Consider the following 18,280-nt stretch of genomic DNA (forward strand, 5'->3'; position numbering starts at 1 on the left):
GTATATGGATGGATTTCGGGTATCCCTTACTCGTTCGCGGTGGATCTCCTGTTTCGTGGGTCCTCGCGGATCTCCGTTACTTGCTCACTTATCGTGACCCTGCGTTGGGGAGTGGTCCCCGAACACAACTCTTGCGCGACGCTCGTGTCTATTCAAGTTCGTTACGTTAGTCTTGTTCACAGCATATAATAGTGATACTCCGCTGAACAGGGGATAAGGGGTGAACTAACCAGGCATCTCATATAGTTGCCTTCCGGCCGTCTCAATAGGATCAGTCTGTTCCTCATTGATAGGACTACCGACCGCCGAGGCATCAAACGGATTTGGAGGCTCAGTTGAGGGCGTCGGGTTTGCCCACTCGTGGCCGCGCTTCTCATCGCCATAGACGCCGAGGAGCCACGACCATGTCTGGCGGTTCTTGCGCACTGTGCTAGCGGCTGAGTCGCTCTGCAGGCGCTTCTTTTGCGCTCTCCTACGACGAAGGCAGAAGAGAATTGCGCAGAGGATTGTTATCAGAACGAGCAGACCGAGGATCGCACCGAGGAGCGGTGGCACGTAGGATGGCATGCCGTTGCCGGACTTTTCGGGCGCGACGACGTTGCCAGAGACTGTGGGGAGGGTTGCGGGGGTGCCAGAGACGGATTGGTAGGGCCAATAGTTCTTTACGGTCTTGGTGTATTTAATGCCAAAGAGGTCTTGGATTTCGCTGCTATTCCATGATGAGGGGGTTACGTTTGCTCCACCAGTTTCACTGCACCATCCCTAAGTTAGTCAATGTTCTTCAATGGCAGGGCTCGCTGCCACTAGTAAAATGCAACTCGTTTTCCGGACAGGGTCAATGATTGTATAGTTGGAAAATTCCCAAACTTACGTTCCACCAATCGCTTTGTAAACTACCTCTGGAACCTTATAGGCGTCGTGAACGTTCGGGTCGTATTTGTCCTCCCACTTCAAAGTATTCATGTTGAACATCCTGACAATTCCTTCGTTGACGCATTGATTAGTAGACACACGTGCTCCTCCAACAACCATCATCAAATTATCCGCAACTTTATGGCATCTATGTCCCCTGCGCCCATGAGTGGAGTCCTTGTCATCGTAAACCTTTATCCACTTGAACGCAGGAAGTGAAAGAACATAGACATTTGCCGATGGCGGATTAGAGTCAGGCATGCTGGAGAAATCTTCCCAACCGCCGTAAGCGTAGATCTGTGATAGGCGCGGTAAGCGAACAGTTCACTCCAGCCAAGATAGAGTGGTGGAAATCGCTCGCCGAATTAGGGAGGGTTCGGACCAAAGCGCCTATCTCTATCCGATGATGGAATGAAGTTATGAGAAACTAACCTGAAATGACTTTCCATCTTGAGATGCGGCATAACTTGTGCAGAACTCTGATGTTGCTGGCGGTTTGTCGTCCCCACTCGTTTGCTGCGTATACCATTTGTCTTTCGCGATGTCATACAAATGGACGTTGTCGACGAAAGATTTCCCCATCGTCTTCTGCTCGTCGGTGATGTCGGATCGAAGGCGTATGAGATCGTGGTTCAAAGCGCCTCCAATAACCGCAAGCGTTCCCTGCGATCCAACAGGCAGCCACACAACCTCTGCATTCTTACGCGCCGGAATACTCGACGGGATAGTTCTGTTATCCCACTTCTCGCTTCCCATTGTCGACATATCCACCGATATCAGGTTGGTGCTGTTGTATGTCGCAGTGGCATTATCGGGTGCACCTGCTATCGCATAAAATTCACCCCAATCTGTACCCTGGTTTTGCATATCAGTAAACGAGTGCCGAATAAGCACGTGGGAGAGGGGAAAAAAACAAAGTAAAGTTCCCAAATATAGAATAGAAGAACCCTTTTCTAGGACTCACCGTTGCCCCACTGAATACATATGCCCTGTCCTCGGATGGCACATTGACGGAGCCCCCTGCAGCAATGTATCGAGTGACTTTGTCAAGAGTGAGGGTTCGATATTTTGGAGGATCCCGCAACGGTGTCGCCCCGTGCTGTACCATATCCCTCGCCAGCGACCACGTTGGCCCGATTGATGGGTCTTTATCGCCAAATTCCATGTAACCCCCATAGATGATGAACTGGTAGTCGTTCGCCAGCATGAACCCGTTCACAAAGTTGGTGCCCATGTTTGAGTCAGGCTTAGCAGTCGACTGTATGGCCGTCTTCCCATCGTTTGCTAATGAGAATGCACTCGTGAGGTTTAGGTAGTATAGCTTGTGCCTTGGTACTGTGTATTATCGGTTAGCTTGTTTGTTTCGAATACTTGGCGGTTTACAATACGGCTAGGCAGGGTGGAAGTGGAGGTTCGTACCCGAGTCAAGATTCGTTTTTCCATCATCGCCAGTGATTTGCCAGGTCAATGCGCCACCATCGAGGAAGATTGTGTCGCGAAAGAGAGCGCCTAATTATGGTTTTTCGCGCCGGATTGTGAACATGTTAGTTACGGATTTCTCTTTTTTTTTTTTTTCCCAAAGATAAAAGGAAAGTCACAAAGCTCATGCCGAGTAGAGGATGCTTTATTAGGACAAACTTACTTTGAGGCCGAATCCATGAACACATAACATCTTTGCTAGTGGCTCGACGCCCGAGGCTCAATCCCGAACTATAACCAATTTCCGGAGTGCTACGGGAACACGAAAACAGGGGGAATAGGAAAGCAATTAGAGTAGAAGCCCCCAGTGGGGAGTCCCGAGGCCAGAGAAAAAATCTCATGGTGGACCGGAGCGGGAGGAAGGGAACACGATAATGGTTGAAATTTGCAGAGACTTAGTTTGAATCCTCCTCCCAGTGAATAGTGAATAGTGAATAACACTACTATCAAGTTTGCAAAAAGGACTAGAAGGGAAAGAGAAGGGAAAGAGAAGGGAAAGAGAGTGGGGGGGTTGAAGAGGAAGATGGAGACAACCAGCCCCGGTATGCCTCTCTACTTGAGTACTGTACCGTACAGGCTAGAGCCGGAGGATTCCCTTCTCCCTCCTGTAATAGACGAGAGCGCCGTACTACAAAACAATCCCAATGGATGGGTGGGTGGTGGAGGGAGTGGATGATTGGGGGAGGGTAAAATATTGGTACTAAAGCAACCAAGTGTAGGAAGTGTGTAAGGGCAAAGGCAAAGAGGGAAGAGGGGAAGGGAAGGGAAGAAAGGCAATGTGGAAAGGTGTGGCCCTACAGCACCCGAGTGTGGGCAGGATGAGCCAAATGGGGGGAGGAATACCGGTGCCATACGGTACCCGAGCATGATACTATATGGGTTAGTGACCTAGAGGGGCCGCCCGGATCATAGACTTTAGACTCCGAATTTCTCGCCGCAGAGGGAGAACAGCCGTGAAGGGAGTAGAAAGGCACGGCGGAGCGGCAGCTGCGAAAGCTTTCTACATTTTCAGCGAACTCGGCTGTACCCGAGTACCATACCGGTACGGTATGGCGATAAATTTACGGTAGGAAAAGTGGTTGGTGATGGTAAGGGAAAAAGTGCGGCCACGAGTGATGAACGAGCATGATACTTGTAGATCGAGTGTTTGGGTACTGTGGTGAAAAGGTTTGGTCTGCAAGCACTCGAGTGAACTCTGCGGGATACAGTGCGGACCATCCATGAGAAGGGCTGGGGGTACGGGGAAACTCTCTCTCCAGCGGCTGGGTGGGATGGACAAAAGAAACATTTCAAGGCGATTAATATACTCGCCGGCGTCGGGGAGGGGTGAAATTGAGAGGAAAAGGGAAAGGAGGAGGGAAAAGGTGCGGACATTCACGCAAGTCTTTTTGGTCTTTCCGTTACAGGTACAGTACTGTACTATATGGCAGTCTACCGTACCGTGTCCACCCTGCGCAACCGGTCTGTTCCAGTAGACCAAGCCCACTGTTGCAAGTATCATAACTTACGCGCTGTACCATTCATCACTATCATCGCTCATTAATAACAACACAGCTAGGAGGACAGCTCACAAAGCCATTCCATTGATATTGGTGCTGATGACGGTGATGATGCTAATGGCTCCGGCGAACAGGGTCTCCATGATCCCCCCCCGCCTTTACCCTGATAAATTCCCACGCCTGTGCTCCTGAGTCTCAAAGAACTGCCAACGTACTTAAGTGAGCATACAAGCCACAAAGTTGGTTAGCTTGCTTACATCCGTAAGTACCCCCTTCTTTGTGCTCCTCCTCGTGTTGATACTGTACTAGTACTAGTACTCGTACTTGTACTTGTACGAGTGGCTATGGTACAGGTAGTTTAACAGCAACGAAATGGTCACAAGGTCACAAAATGAGTACGGTAGAAGCTTAAATCCTTGGCAAGATGGGAGACGGAAATCTCGCCACTAATAGCTCGTGTCTATGTTTCGCTTAGTCTCTCGCGGCTAGATAGGCGGGGGTGATAGGATCGCTTCATAATATGCGAGTCTGCATGAGTAAGCTATTGGGAGTCGGCTGCAGCTTTCCCCCCGCTCGTCACCAACAGGTGTGGGGGCGGTCCCAAGTGAGATGGATGATGGGAAATCGATGGCAAGCAACCGCTGTCTTTTGAGAGAGAATAACAATGACCAACAATGGCTTGTAAAAAAATGAGTGACAGAAAAAGGATGAACCCCAGAACGAGGTAAGGTCAGGATGAAAGAAAAGAGAAAAAGAGAAAAAGACAAGAAGTGCAATCCCCCAAATGAGTGGAGCACCAGAATCACCGTGAACTCCTGTGTGAGAGCGAGAGGAGTCACCTTACTACTGTACGAGTAGTAGGAGACCGGTTACTGAGATCGAGATGTCCCGGCAGTCCCGCCTGTACGAGTACTCGAATACTCGGGGTAGGGGTAAAGTATTGGGACAAGCAGGGGTACAGGGCCAGTGCAAAATTGCTTCACTCACGGAGAATAACGCTACTGTGCTTGTACGAGTACTGTACCTGTGGAATAGCCAAGCCAATAAGTGTCGTAGGTACAAGTATGATAATTATTATTTCTTTTATCCTTCCCACAGACATTTGCACGCACACTCATCTTCCTGTTTGTCCCAATACCGATATGATACCGTACTTCACCCCTGACCCAAATACCACCAGGACCGGGGAGTGATTCGATGATTCTCTGACCCTTCTCGTACAAGTAGGTGCGATGAGACTCCCCCCCTAAAGAAAAAACGGTACCACCCTTTGGAGGCGTTCTGCGGACGGAGTGGATGTCGCCATTCAAAGCACTCGAGCACCGTACCGGTACCTTGATCGTACGAGTACAGTACGAGCAGCACAAGCACTATCCCGCATGGGGAGGGGAATCAGATCGATTTGGAGGCTGGAGTGTCGTGCATGCTGAAGACGCGGGCAACTCATACGATAGGGTTTGGTATCTTTCCTTCTTTGAATCCCAACCTTAATCACCATCCCAAGACCTAGCTAGAGTTTTGGCTCTTGCGGATTCACAAACCTTTCCCACTCTGCACGGCCGTGAGTTTACAAGTATGATACTCGAGCAGAGGAGAAGGGTGTGAGTGAGACCTCATGAGGCTCTCTGTTCTTCCGGGATAGTGTACTTCGCTACCATCCGTAGGCTAAACCTCAATAAACTCTGGCCGGATACGGTAGTGGGAATTCCACTCCAAGTATAACTTAGCACGGTGCATGGGTTTACCTAGCACCTCTCTTTGTTGAAGGATGGGTTTATCCTAGGATTTCCATCCTAGTGATTGACCTGGCTCGACAGGAATCGGGGTCTATAATAACGCAATGATCCATCATAACTTACTGGCATACCGCACCGGCACAATACTACTTGCACAGTACCGGTACGTACTCGTGCAGGACAACACAGGACATATGTCCCGGTATATTGGTGTGTTCGCACGATAGGCAGCGGGAATCTTTGATCCAAGGTATTTACGGTATCATACTGGAGTATGATACTCGTACCGGTACTCTTGCTTTCTTTACGCTATCATACCGCATTAGTACAGCCGCATCCGTACTCGTACCCTTCCGAGTACCTTCCTGCCCTTGAAAAGGCTTTGCTAACCCTCACCCTCTCTCTCTCTCATTATTCGACAAAACAAACCGGTTTAAATTTTACAGTATCCCTAGGGGCATAATCTAAGAACAGTCAATTAAATGGCTTTTATTGTTCTCTTGTTGGTCGGCACAGTTCCTGAGGCACAAGGGAGGGTACCGGTACGAGAACTTTACGAATGCAGCCGTACTTGCGCAGTATCATACCAATGAGAGCGGAGGAGAGTCGTAAGCAAGTTACCTTGGCATCCCTCTCCCCCGTTCTTAGGGGCACAATTTTGCGAAGAAAGCGGAAGCCGTAATTTGTTGGCGGAAATCACTACTTCTTAAGTTGCTCAAGCGTCTGGCGTTAGATTCGGCTACCGTAGGGTCAACTTGAATACCGCTGATATCATACTCATAGTGGTATCCCTGGCTAGGGTTGGGGGAACGTGGACCAAGTTGTAACCCTGCATCCAAGATGGTGCCTGTACGAGTATCGGGACCACACTACTGCACTCGTACCCTCCGTTTCTCACGTTCGAGTTCCGGTACCGGCACCGGTAGGCCCCCTGCCCGTGTGGCTGCTGCGGACAACGAGGGGGATAAGACAGTCTTGGCTGTGAGCCTATTGGACACTTTCGCATTGTGCGCCACGAAAGAGGAGGGGTGGAAGGAAGGAAGAAAATAAAAAATAAAAATAATAGGCACTGTCTTCCCCTGCCATCCACTTTCTCCGCTAGGCTTTTGCTTATCAATTGGATCTGTGTTTCACTCGTTTATTTACCTAGGCTCGGGTTGGTCGATCTGGTGGAGGAATCGAATTCAAATATATTCATAAATAGACGTCAATAGGGGAGGAGATACGAAGGAAGGGGCACATAAAGAGAAGAGGCGAGAAGACAAGGGAAATAGGGGGGTAGGTTGTCAAGGGTGAGATAAGAAAAGAGTGAGGGGTGAGAGAGAGGGCGAGAGGCCGTGAGAACCTGATTTTGGTCTGCTCTTTTGGGACCCAGTAGTTCACTCAAGTCACACTCAAGTCATTCACTTGGGTGTTTGCGAGAGGAAGTGTCTATCCAGTGAGCTTGTGTTCCCAGACCACGCACCAACCTCACTACTTTTACCCGACCTGCGCTATTGCAAGGGAGGTACCGGTACTCGAGTATCCGAGTAGTGTGCTTGCAATTGTACTGGTATTTTGCTGTTGCCCCCAAAGGGTCACCCTGTCTAGGGTCCGACGAGGATGGGGAACAGCGACTTACTTGTACCGCCAGGTACCCATAGCACCAACACTGGTACCACCCACCCCCACCCCCCTGTTGCCTGACTTGTGTTTACCCTTGCTCTTGTGCCATTTGCGCCGGAGGCCGTTCGCCGGATACTTGGCATATTAAGCAGCTGCTGCCCGCTTCATGTCCCACTCCCTTTCTTCTCTACCCCCAGGCTGCTCTTGCTCCTGCCCTAGCCCCCAGGGCCTCTCAGTCTCTATCCTGCTCCGAAAGTGTTTGCACAGTGGGATAAGGACATCGTTCACTCGTCCAAATCCTACTAGGGCAATATAGAGGGTCACTCGTTCCTCAATTCGGCCATCCGTCAATTCATTTTTTCGACGGCTGTTTTCCTGGTTACGCTCGTTCAGACGACTCCAATTCTCATTCTACCAATTGTTCCATCAATTGCGGATTATCGTGAGATACCAAGACAAAGGCGGAAAGGATGTTTCTGGGAAAAAAAGGTGGTGGGGTGGTTAGTAGGCTAGCAACGGCTTTTGGGCTAGTGTTGCTTCTTGCGAACCAGGCGGGGGCTACAAACTGCAACAATACCGTCACACGGGATTACACAAAGACCGTCACGGCAACCATCACTAGCGGGTGTGGAGGGCATGGCGAGCCTTCTTGTCCGCAGGTTACTGTGACTCGGGGATGTGGTGGATATGGTGAATCCGCGTGCCCGACCGTGACAGTAACCAAAGGATGCGGTGGATATGGCGAACCCAGCTGCCCGACTGTCACAAATACGGTTACCACGACTGCTACTACAACTGGGACTCGGGGATGTGGTGGCTGGGGAGAGCCATCTTGCCCGGTGGTTACAGCCACAGCAACAACAACGGTCACCACTACGAGGGGATGCGGTGGCTACGGAGAACCGTCTTGCTCGGTGGTCACAGCCACAGCTACAATAACAGTTTCCACCACAAGAGGATGTGGCGGCTGGGGAGAACCGTCTTGCCCAGTGGTTACAGCCACAGCAACAGCAACGGTTACAAGTACCACTACGAGGGGATGCGGTGGTCACGGTGAGCCCTCTTGCCCGGTGGTTACCGAGACAACCACCCAAACCGTTGTGATCAGCTCAACATTCACTTCAACCCTATCCGTCCCAACCACCAGCACGCGTACTGAGAAGACTACGGAGAGCACCACTGCTACTGCTACCTCCACACGCTCTCTCACGACTACGGCATGGTCCACCACCACTTCAGTAGTTACCACTACGTATACCTTGCCCGCCTCGACCATCACCAAGGATGGGACGACTGTCTACCTCCCGGGGACGACCGTAGTCTCCTCCTATACAACCACATACAGCACTACGGCCACTGCGACGGCCACCGCAACGACTACTAAGCACACAACTAATCTTACCACCGGCACAGCGACGTATACCACCACGGCCACTTCCAAGATCCCGGTATACATCACAACGGTCACCACTTCTTTTGTCCCGACAACGATTGAAAAACCGACAACCATTAGCAATACTCTCATTACAAGCGTGTTTATCACTACAAGCTACCCTGTGACGAGAACTGTTACCTCCACTTCTACCTCCACTTTGACCACGAGCACGACATCCCTTAGTACCATAACCGAGAGATACATGAGCACCACGACCCAACTGTCATTGATCACTGCTACTTTCACTCGCGATGTTACTGTGATTAGCCCCACAACCATCATCTCCGAGACAACCAGGGTGGTACCCACAACGATTACGCAACCCGGGACAACCATCATTAGCAGCGTTACTATCACAGACCGTACAAGCATTACTGCCACAGTTACAACCAGTTTCAGTACCACCGTTCGGTCCACCATCACAAACACCGCCACCACCACAACCTCGTTGTTCTTCACCACTATCCTGCCAGGGACCACTGTTGTTCAAACCCTCCCACCGGTGACGACCGTACTGACTCTCCCTGATGTTGTGACTACGATCACTGCGCCTGGTAAAACCGTGATTAGCACTCTCCCCGGGGTTGTGACTGCAACTACTCTTCCGGGGGTTGTTACCACCATCACTTCTCCTCCGATCACCACAACCGTCCAGCTTCCTAGAATTTCTGCTACTGTTACTAAGACTCTGCCTTGCACTGCTCGTGCAGCGCCTACCGAACCGTCTATAAGTGTTCCCAAGGATTATACATGGGGTTGTGCACCTGGCTACATATGCAATCCCAAGGACCGTTGTGATACCGAGCCTCCCCCAGCCCCCGGGTATCTCTGTAAGCCTAACGAGTGTGTGGTTGCTCCGCTACTTTGCCCGTACCCCGACGATTGGGGCAGAAACTACACTTCCAAGAAGATTGGAACTTCGCTGATTCAGCCACCTTACTATCCTCTTGACCCAGCGATGTTTGGTCTGGACTGGTCCATCTTTTCGAACTTAGAGCGCAAGGGCGTTGAGAATGGTGTTACCATGATTAAGAGGCAGAGCGGTACCGGGCCTTCTCCATGCTACGATGAGTGCGGTATGATATTCGATTCCTTATTCCACTGTTCGAGCTTGAGCTGATTGCAATCCTTCAGACGCTGCCAATAGGAATGCCCAGAACCTCGGAAAGACCGAGAGACTTTGCGCATCTAACTCTCCCTTCAAGGAGGCCCTCCGCAATTGCCGGCGGTGTTACAGCTTCTTGGCCCAGCAGAACCCACAACAGTTGCTTGCTGCCACTGTTGAACCTACTTACAAACCGTTCGAGGACTACTGTAATGCTAACTTCCCTGAAACTACCTCAAGTGTCACTTCCCGGACAAGTGTGCAAGCGCTATCGCAGGTTGCCTCTTCTTCTTCCACGCCACTTCGTAGTGTACGTCAGCACCACCTTTTTTATTTACTCTGGAAAAAAAGCTAATCCGGGTTTCCATAACAGACTTCAAGCCCTACTGCACCTGCGTCCCCAAGTAGTTCTCCAAATTCATCTTCAGGACCAGTTTCTACAGTAGCCCCAGCTTCTTCATCTGTGACGACCACTATGGCTGCCCCCACCGCCACCACATCTACCCCCTCTTCCTCTCGCCCCCCTACCCCACCTACTTCCTCGTCTTCGCCATCAGTAGCAGTGAGTGTCTTAAACACAGGTAGCTCTACTTTGGTGACTTCATCAAGTCTCGTCCTCTCTGGCTCTGTATCGGTCCCTGCATCTGGTTCATCTTCTCCTTCCTCTCCTACTAATACTGGATCTGGATCACCATCGTCGTTGCCACCATCCCCGGCAGTCGATGGTTCGAGTTCATCCCGGCTATCGTCAGCTGTGGTTGGCGCCAATACTGCCTCTTCTGGGACGGTGACCTCGACGGGTCCTGCTGTCAGCTCGGTGAATACTCATGTTCCGCGTTTGTTCTTTTACGATCGCTAACTCTTTACAGACCACACCAATAATCCCAGGAGGCGGAAACGCTACTTCAACGTCCAACATGCCACCCATTAATACTGGCGGTGCCTCATCGGTTTCTCCGGTGAGCTCTTGGGCGCTGGCCACAGCCGCCCTGCTCTTGGGTATATGGACTCTCTTCTAATCTCCCCCTATCCTGACATTTGGGCCTTCCGTATATCATTGCATTATCATTAGTTATGGGATTGGACTTGGATATGGGGAAGAAGATAAAAATATGGGTGTTTTCTTTCCTTATTTTCTCGTTGATTGCGCCTCCTGATTTTCATATTATACATGGTGTCTCGTATTGGGGCTAGTTAATGTCTGGTGGGATGTGTGCGTATGTGGAGGATTCCATTCGTCTGAATTCTTTTTAAATCCTTATGTGGAGGACAATGGTACGAAGCCTTCATGAGTTCAGTAATCATGAAGGCGCAACGGTGGTATTTTTTAATGACTCTTCTTTGTTGGCTTATGGCTACGTTACGATCTTTGAGACGATATGTATGGCACCTATCACGATAGCAAGAAAAAAAAGCAAGGGAGGAGTGGCGAATCGAATTGTGGCCTGAGACCAGATTGGAGAGTGCGAGATACCGGTACAATTCGTATACCAGCACTCGGGTATGCTCCGCTTTGATAAGGCTCGGAGTGCTCCTATTGAGCGGGGGTGTGGTATTATAACAGCCTTCCTACCTGCCCCTCAGCGCTTTCAGCAGGTATGTGTGGGGTCCCTGTCTATCGATGTAGTACGGTATCATGGGTACAATAGCGGTACAGTATTTCAACTTTCAGCTTCCCGCCACTCCCAGGAAGTCTAGAACCACGATTCGTATTTTCTTCTTCATTAGAATCGGGAAGAGGGATTAAAAGTTTTAGGGGAGGAAATATTCTCCCTGCGGGACCACGTATATTCGCGAAGTTTTCCAGTTTGGTCACGGTTTCCGTATCCATGCCATTTCTTCTTTCTCCTGCGACTAGCCTTCAGCGGACTGCACAACTTTCGCTTTGTTCCGGCGTGGTAGTCTAGGGGTTGCAGGTACCGGCACTCGAGTATTGTGTAGGGCAGTGTAGGTACTGTACTGTAGGAGTACTCGTGCTGAACGGAAGGGGCCCTTGCCGTTCGACATGAAAGGAAGGGGAAAGTAGGAGGAGCCATGCTCGAGTACCAGTACATTAACGGAGAGTCGCAGAACCCACGATGCGCCCGTGACCGCGTGATGGCGAGGGCGCTGTGGTGGCGAGTACCGTATGTACGGTCCTAGTATCGTACCGGTACGGTACTTGTACTAGTACTTGTACTTGTATTATCACAGCGTATGCAGCGTATCGGGACACGGATACATAACTTGGGTCGGGAGGGTCGAGACTCGAGAGGAAGCTGTCATGCCATCACCTTCACCAACACACGGGTCAATCAACCCCTTCAACCAATGTCTCCGATTCCACTTCCCTCTCCCATATTGCCCATCCCATCTTGCGCATTCGCTGCCCAGCGGGCCGTGTCTTGCCCTTTTTTTTCCAGCCCTCAAATCCCGTGAGAGTGTGTAGAGAGCGAGTCAGGTTCGATCGAAAATGCTTGTGCAGAGTCCTGACCCGGGTCTCGAGGCTGGACCTCCCCGCGCTATGATAACAGTGACTTGCCCACTCGGAGTGAATTCCCTCACTTGTTATCTTTTCTTTTCTTTTCTCTTCTTCCTTCCTTCCTCCCCACTCTTTTTTCCCCTTTCTCCCCTCATTTTTTCTCTTTTCTCGCGAGGTGCATCGTTACATGCAGGATAGAGCAGCACCATTTGCGGCTCCGCTGAGAAGAGCAAGAGTGTGACTTGAGCCTCTTATGCGGTTTATGTTCCGGCAGTTTACGGAGATGGGTTTCTTTTTTTCTTTTTTTTCAACTGCGGTACTCGAGTACTGATTGGACAGGAATGGGTGGAGCGGAGCGGATAGAATGTGAACAAGAAGAGTCAAGGTCACTCGGAACTAGGGGTCTTTTTCCTTTTTCTTTCTCGGCTTTCTTTCTGTCTTTCTTTCTTTGATTCTTATTTTTAGGTTGATGGAAGGGAAGGGGGTGGGGAGTTAATCAATTTAACATAATGCGTGCTTGTCCTTCCTTCTCGCCAACCTTGCGCGATAGGTCATTTGGGATCTGCGCTGTTGGTTTTTTGGGAAACGGGGGAGACGGGAAGGAGGGGAGCGGAGAGGATTAGGATTTCGTTGCATGGGTGCAGGGCTTGTGGATTAATGCTGTACTTGTACAGTACGGTGGTACGAGTATGATACTCGAGCAGTTGTAGAACCTTGGCCTGCCAGGGGGTAGATTAGGATATCATATGCTAGTGATACTTGTGGTATCGGTATCTGAGTACGGTAGGGTTTTTCACGAGTGATTGGTTGTGAAATTCACACGGTGGCTGTGACTACATGTTTGTGGGTGTGGCGGTGTCTCTGAAGTCTTGGACATACTCTATTGGTAACCATGATTATGAGATGATACTATGATACAAGAAATTAAACCCAGTGACGTATTCCTACGGCCCACCAACCAGTCCAAGCGTTCTCCCCCGTCTTCCGTGAATGGGAGTCGCAGCCCAGGCCTGATTCAGCCCGTCAATGAGAAAGGGTTCTTTCTGCCAACGTCGTGTCGCGGCATCCCCAAACACCTTCGTTATCTACCCTATCCTCGAATTCGCACCCTCTCTCATTCACTCTCTCCCATCGCATCGTGGGAGGCTGGTTTGATACCTGGGCTCGCGAGTTAGATTGTCATATACCTATCGCAATGCTGGAATACCTGCCCTGGAAGAAAAAGGTCAAAGAGCCTACCGCCGCCGCCTGTGCCGTCTTGACTCATAATGAGGCGGTGGGGAAGTCGGTCACTACCGCTACCCCCGCTACCGCGACCGCAACACCGGAATCTCCCAAACCAGTCCTGTCCCACCACGACGAAGAATTCCTGAAAAAGACACTCGAAGACACGGACGACCAACCCCTCGTTATCCTTGAGGGCTCTGGGTCCGCCACGCCGAGTATTGCGCCTCTTGCAACGCCTGCGCTTGAGAATCCGGCGACTGCTGGTACGAGCGATGATTCCGAGGTGAAGATTAAGAGTAAGAAGAAGGAGAAGGAGGAGAAGGCTGCCGAGTGGAAGGAGGAGATTAGGAATCGGTGGGAGGGGCTGAGGAGGTCTGCGTCTAGCGCTGTTGATAAGAGGAAGGGGAAGGGGAAGGAGAGGGAGAAGGTGGAGGAGGGATTGGAGGTTAAGGAAGGTTTGTTGCTTCCCCTTGAGAGGGGTGATAGGTGGGTACTGACTTGTGAGTCGTAGAAAAGAAGAGCGAGGAGGATGAATTGAGGGGTGCGCTGGATGGCTTGAATCTTGCCGCGGAGGGTGTATGTTTTCCCTCTCCTTCCTCCAAGTGTCTATTCTTTCTGACCATATGCCCTATGATGCCAGGGCCGCGCCTTCTCCATCTCCCCGGCAACAGCCCAACTGCTCGACCGCTTCACGCAAATCCTCAAGGACCTTGTCAACGGCGTCCCAACGGCATACAATGATCTCGTAGAGGTAATTCCATTCTCATTCCCCCCATTCATACGCAGATTGTGAGCCATGCTAGACGAGTACAGCTTTTAACGGTTGCTATCTTTTCTGTTTATCTTTACTTCGTGTATGTGATGGGATAAAGCTAATTGCCCCCACCTAGCTCCTCGAAAGCTCTTCCAAAACCTTGGAGGAAACATTCAATTCCCTGCCCAACTTCCTACAAAATATGATAAAGACATTCCCAAAGAAGGTGCAAGCTAACGTGACGCCTGAACTCCTTCGTAACCCCCCCCTCCCCCACACCCCCCTCTACAAGCTGTCGGTCTAACAGAACTTATCAAGGTACTGCAGCGGCCGCGGCCCCCGCTACCGCCGCAAAGGTCGAAAGGCTATCTTCGATTCCAAGTCTTAAAGAAATGGTTACAAAACCGGGATTACTAATGGGGATGCTAAAAAGTATTATTAACCTGCTCAAGACTAGGTTTCCAATGGCTCTTGGGGGTGCAAATCTAGCGATTAGCATGGGGCTGTTTGGTGAGTATGCTGGTTTTTCCCTCTGCCTAGAGTTGTAGGGGCTGAAGGAAATGTCATAGTTGTCTTGTTTGTCCTTTGGTATTGTCATAAGCGCGGTAGGGAGGAGAGGCTCGGGAGGGAGAGGCTCGCGGCTGAGGCACTATCTGCGGGCGAGGAGGAAACGACAGGAGCGGCGCCGACGGTGGTTGTGGGAAGAGAGGGGGAGGGGAGGAAGGAGTGATGATTCTGGCTTACGCCATCGGGGAGTTGAGATGACCGTAGGGTTGGTTGGTTGGTATATGTGATACGGGATATGGTTTATGTGGACACGCGCAATGTCTTGCTATTCATCCTTGTCTTTTTTCCGCTTAGTTCCAAAACTTGATACCACGCATCTCCTTTGTTTGCTTACGCTTGATATCATGCCCCCTTTACTTTCCTTGCTTTCTTACGCACTTTCTGCTTGATATAGCGATCTCTTCCAGGTATGTTTTTTACGGTGGATGTGAGTGATCGTGTTGTGTATTTGTGTATTTCTAGGAATAACTATGATACTGGTTGAAAATAATGTTCGTGTGGGGTCTGTGTTGCGAGTGGAAATGATTGAATGACGGAAACATTGTTTTTGGTGCGGCACGGGTAGGGTTGCCAGCACTAGAAGTGCCTCTGCCATGCCAATGTCCTTTGCATGACACAAAGTACGGTACTCGTATCGTACTGTAGTGCCAGTAAATTACTTGTACTGTACTGTGCATAGTGAGATCAACCAATGGCACGATTCGGCACAGATTCAGTTATGAATGGGCGAGCCCGGCTTCTACCTTGACAATACCTCGCATGGATATAACAATAACTTTACAACTTTTGCCCGCTTCGAGACTTTTCAATATTGAGATTCAACCCTTTCTCTCCCTTCTTTTATTTGTACGCGTTTTTCCTGGGCGTGCTAGGCATCTTGATATGAGGCACAAATTACCTCCACCGAGCCAGCAAGCAAGGCTACCATAGGTGTTGGACACACCGTGGACGAAGAAAGGAACCAGGGGGGGGAGTGCGGTGGGAGTAATGCAAGTAGGCCGAGAGCCCCACAGCGGGTATTAGGAGGAGATACAAGCATACCTTCAACAGACAATCTCGAACTCGGATACAGTACTGTATCCTTTAGAGTCCGAATCTACAGTAATTTTTCCCTAACCCGCACACTCGGAGAGGGGGGCTGGTCTTAAGTCCCCCGGGTTTCCATGGGACGGGAAGACCAAAGGATCGGCTTGCCGATCGCCATCCCCTGCCGTCGGTATCACACGGGCTTCGGCCTCACGCACGCCGGCCAAGTTCCCAATACCGGTAGGGGATATGTTTTCCCTACGATACGGCACACTTTCCGAACGGGTACGGAATTGTGGGGGGGGGATGGGGGATGGCGAGGGATTCGAGAGAGGGGGGACTTGAGGTGGGGCATGATTGTTTTGATCTTTGCCATGTTGCGTTTCCGCAATCTTGCTCATTGACGATGTGATTACAATACTGTATCCCCCCTTTTTTTCCTGGACAGGACTGGTACGATACTCGGGCTCAAATTAAAAGCTAGGGCAGAATGACATCGATATATATGTTGCAACCACGGCTTTTGCTTGTCACTCCGTTCCAATCTTTAATTCGCGCCCGAGTACGGTATGATACCAATGTTCCTGATCTGGCAACGTGGTGAAAATATTTTTAACACCCCGGTTGGGCTGAAACATGAGTAGCGAAAAACGGGGGTAAGATGAACTATTGCAATGGTGCATCGTATTTTTGATGTATTTCTTTGCGCTTTTCCACGGTGTTACAGTATTCACGTTTCGGTCACGAGGGATGTCTTCTTGTTGGGGGGGGGTCCAAGGTTGCGTCTACGACGGATGGGATTCCACTCGGGTATCGGAGAAAAACCGTTTCCGCCTATCCCATGCAAAACCCCACAGGGACGGGGGCTATAAGTTCCCATTTTTATGGACACACCCGGGTACTTTTTGCGGTACTCGAGTCCGAATTTACAATACAGTACCCCTGCCATTGTTGGCATTTTAACGGCTTCCCCGTACTTACCCTACTGGGCAGATGTGTTCCACCATTTACTCCGGGGGGAGCCATGTTTCCACGCCGTGGTAGGATCTTCCTTGCTTCCGGATCCTTTTCTGGACCGGTTCTCACCCATGACTTATCTTCCAACAGAATTGTGCCTTTCGCACCGCTTGTCATCTACCACACCGTGCTTTAATTCGATAACTAGGGACAGGGGTTGTAGGTCTCCGATGGGGGGTTCCGCCGCCGGATATCGGCCCTTGTGGCACATGTGTGCTATTTCAAATACTTGTGCAGACTTTGACGGGCTGTCTGGTGGGGATAGCTTGCCGGACTGGCTGCTGAAGACGGGTGGTGTTGGGTCGGCTCGTGCGAGTGCCGGTATTGTGGATTCTGTGGGTGGTTGTTTGTTTATCCACCGTGGACTTAAAGCTATTGCTATGGATTTCTAAGCATTTTGATCCACGCTTTGTAAGCTGTGGGGATCTGGTGAGTATATCGTTACCGGTACAGTGCCGGTATGACTGAAGGCTATCGTGCCACGGGTATTATGCGGCTTATGGTAATCTATTTCGGGGAATTGTCTCCGACTTTCTGGCGACGGGTTTGGCATCACTAAGTATAGTATGATACTGCACACTACAAGTGCAGTTGGACGACATATCTGATCCTTGGTCCTGAATTCTACAACAAAAAATGATCCCTTTCCCTGGCCTTAATAATGCCGGTTCTCCGCAGCCAGAAGTCATTCGAACCAATCACGCCTAAATTCTACCACGCAAAATATCGCAATTCGTCATGAAAAACATCGAGCTTTGAGAAAACCGCTTGCAGTCCTGCAACTCGGGGTGAACTATTGGAGTGCGGAATTCTCCAAATGGGCATTGTACCCTACTGCACTGCACTATACTTTATTGCGCCTTTTTATATTATCCGCTGTGCAGATTCCCCGCGGCTCGAACCGGATTTCAGAGATCTCTGTGTAAGGTAGGAGACCCCGATGAGATGCTCAAGTCGACCAATGATGTAAGCGGTGATGGACATATCCTTTTACTTACTTGTACAACACAAGGGGCAGGCAATTTACGATCGAACACACCTTAACCAAATATCATTATCCTAGCACTACCAACACACCACTTTGTGACCTCGCTAGTTTTTTTTGGGGGGGGATCCCTTGCACCTTTTATCCACTTGAACATGTGATATAACTTGGTTAGTGGGAAGTCGTGAGTGGGTCACTCATGTTCGTTATTAACCTTTAATCCCCACCCCCCCTCCCTTCCCTCCTTCCCATTTCTGCGCGCGGGGCTGTCTTGCGGTGTGTGCTCCGCACTCGCAATGGCCAACAATGACTCATGACAGAGAAACCGTAGTACTTGTACGAGTACTGTACAAGGGTTCTTGGTGATGCTGGCTGCATTTCACGTCTCACGCCTGACTGCACGGTATCAACCTATCATTGTGCTTAAACCACTCCTCGCCGAGCGTGTGTGTGGGATGCGGGATGCTTGTTC

General features: G+C 50.4%; 2 protein-coding genes; both read left to right on the forward strand.

Moving 5' to 3' along the window:
* Window positions 1–7,436: 7,436 nt before the first annotated feature.
* Window positions 7,437–11,237, forward strand: GSTUM_00011598001 (uncharacterized protein). XM_002842002.2 has 4 exons: window positions 7,437–9,742; window positions 9,801–10,081; window positions 10,145–10,588; window positions 10,641–11,237. Exons 1-4 carry the CDS (start codon window positions 7,702–7,704, stop codon window positions 10,788–10,790), a joined length of 2,916 nt encoding a protein of 971 aa, XP_002842048.1. The 5' UTR covers window positions 7,437–7,701; the 3' UTR covers window positions 10,791–11,237.
* A 1,958-nt stretch (window positions 11,238–13,195) lies between these two features.
* GSTUM_00011599001 (uncharacterized protein) lies at window positions 13,196–15,270 on the forward strand. XM_002842003.2 has 6 exons: window positions 13,196–13,914; window positions 13,971–14,035; window positions 14,100–14,210; window positions 14,350–14,470; window positions 14,532–14,723; window positions 14,783–15,270. The coding sequence occupies exons 1-6, from the start codon at window positions 13,428–13,430 to the stop codon at window positions 14,941–14,943; spliced, it is 1,137 nt and encodes a 378-aa protein (XP_002842049.1). The 5' UTR covers window positions 13,196–13,427; the 3' UTR covers window positions 14,944–15,270.
* Window positions 15,271–18,280: the final 3,010 nt, after the last annotated feature.

The sequence above is a fragment of the Tuber melanosporum genome (genome assembly GCF_000151645.1).
Source record: "Tuber melanosporum whole genome shotgun sequence assembly, scaffold_88, strain Mel28".
NCBI lineage: Eukaryota > Fungi > Ascomycota > Pezizomycetes > Pezizales > Tuberaceae > Tuber > Tuber melanosporum.

What these genes read in the sequence shown, in the direction of transcription:
- GSTUM_00011598001 (XM_002842002.2), top strand. Translation starts at nt 7,702, where the DNA reads ATGTTTCTGGGAAAAAAAGGTGGTGGGGTGGTTAGTAGGCTAGCAACG. An exon ending in TCCATGCTACGATGAGTGCG is followed by an intron (nt 9,743 to 9,800) that starts GTATGATATTCG and finishes GCAATCCTTCAG; the next exon opens with ACGCTGCCAATAGGAATGCC. An exon ending in CGGGTCCTGCTGTCAGCTCG is followed by an intron (nt 10,589 to 10,640) that starts GTGAATACTCAT and finishes AACTCTTTACAG; the next exon opens with ACCACACCAATAATCCCAGG.
- GSTUM_00011599001 (XM_002842003.2), top strand. Translation starts at nt 13,428, where the DNA reads ATGCTGGAATACCTGCCCTGGAAGAAAAAGGTCAAAGAGCCTACCGCC. An exon ending in GGGATTGGAGGTTAAGGAAG is followed by an intron (nt 13,915 to 13,970) that starts GTTTGTTGCTTC and finishes TGTGAGTCGTAG; the next exon opens with AAAAGAAGAGCGAGGAGGAT. An exon ending in TGAATCTTGCCGCGGAGGGT is followed by an intron (nt 14,036 to 14,099) that starts GTATGTTTTCCC and finishes CTATGATGCCAG; the next exon opens with GGCCGCGCCTTCTCCATCTC.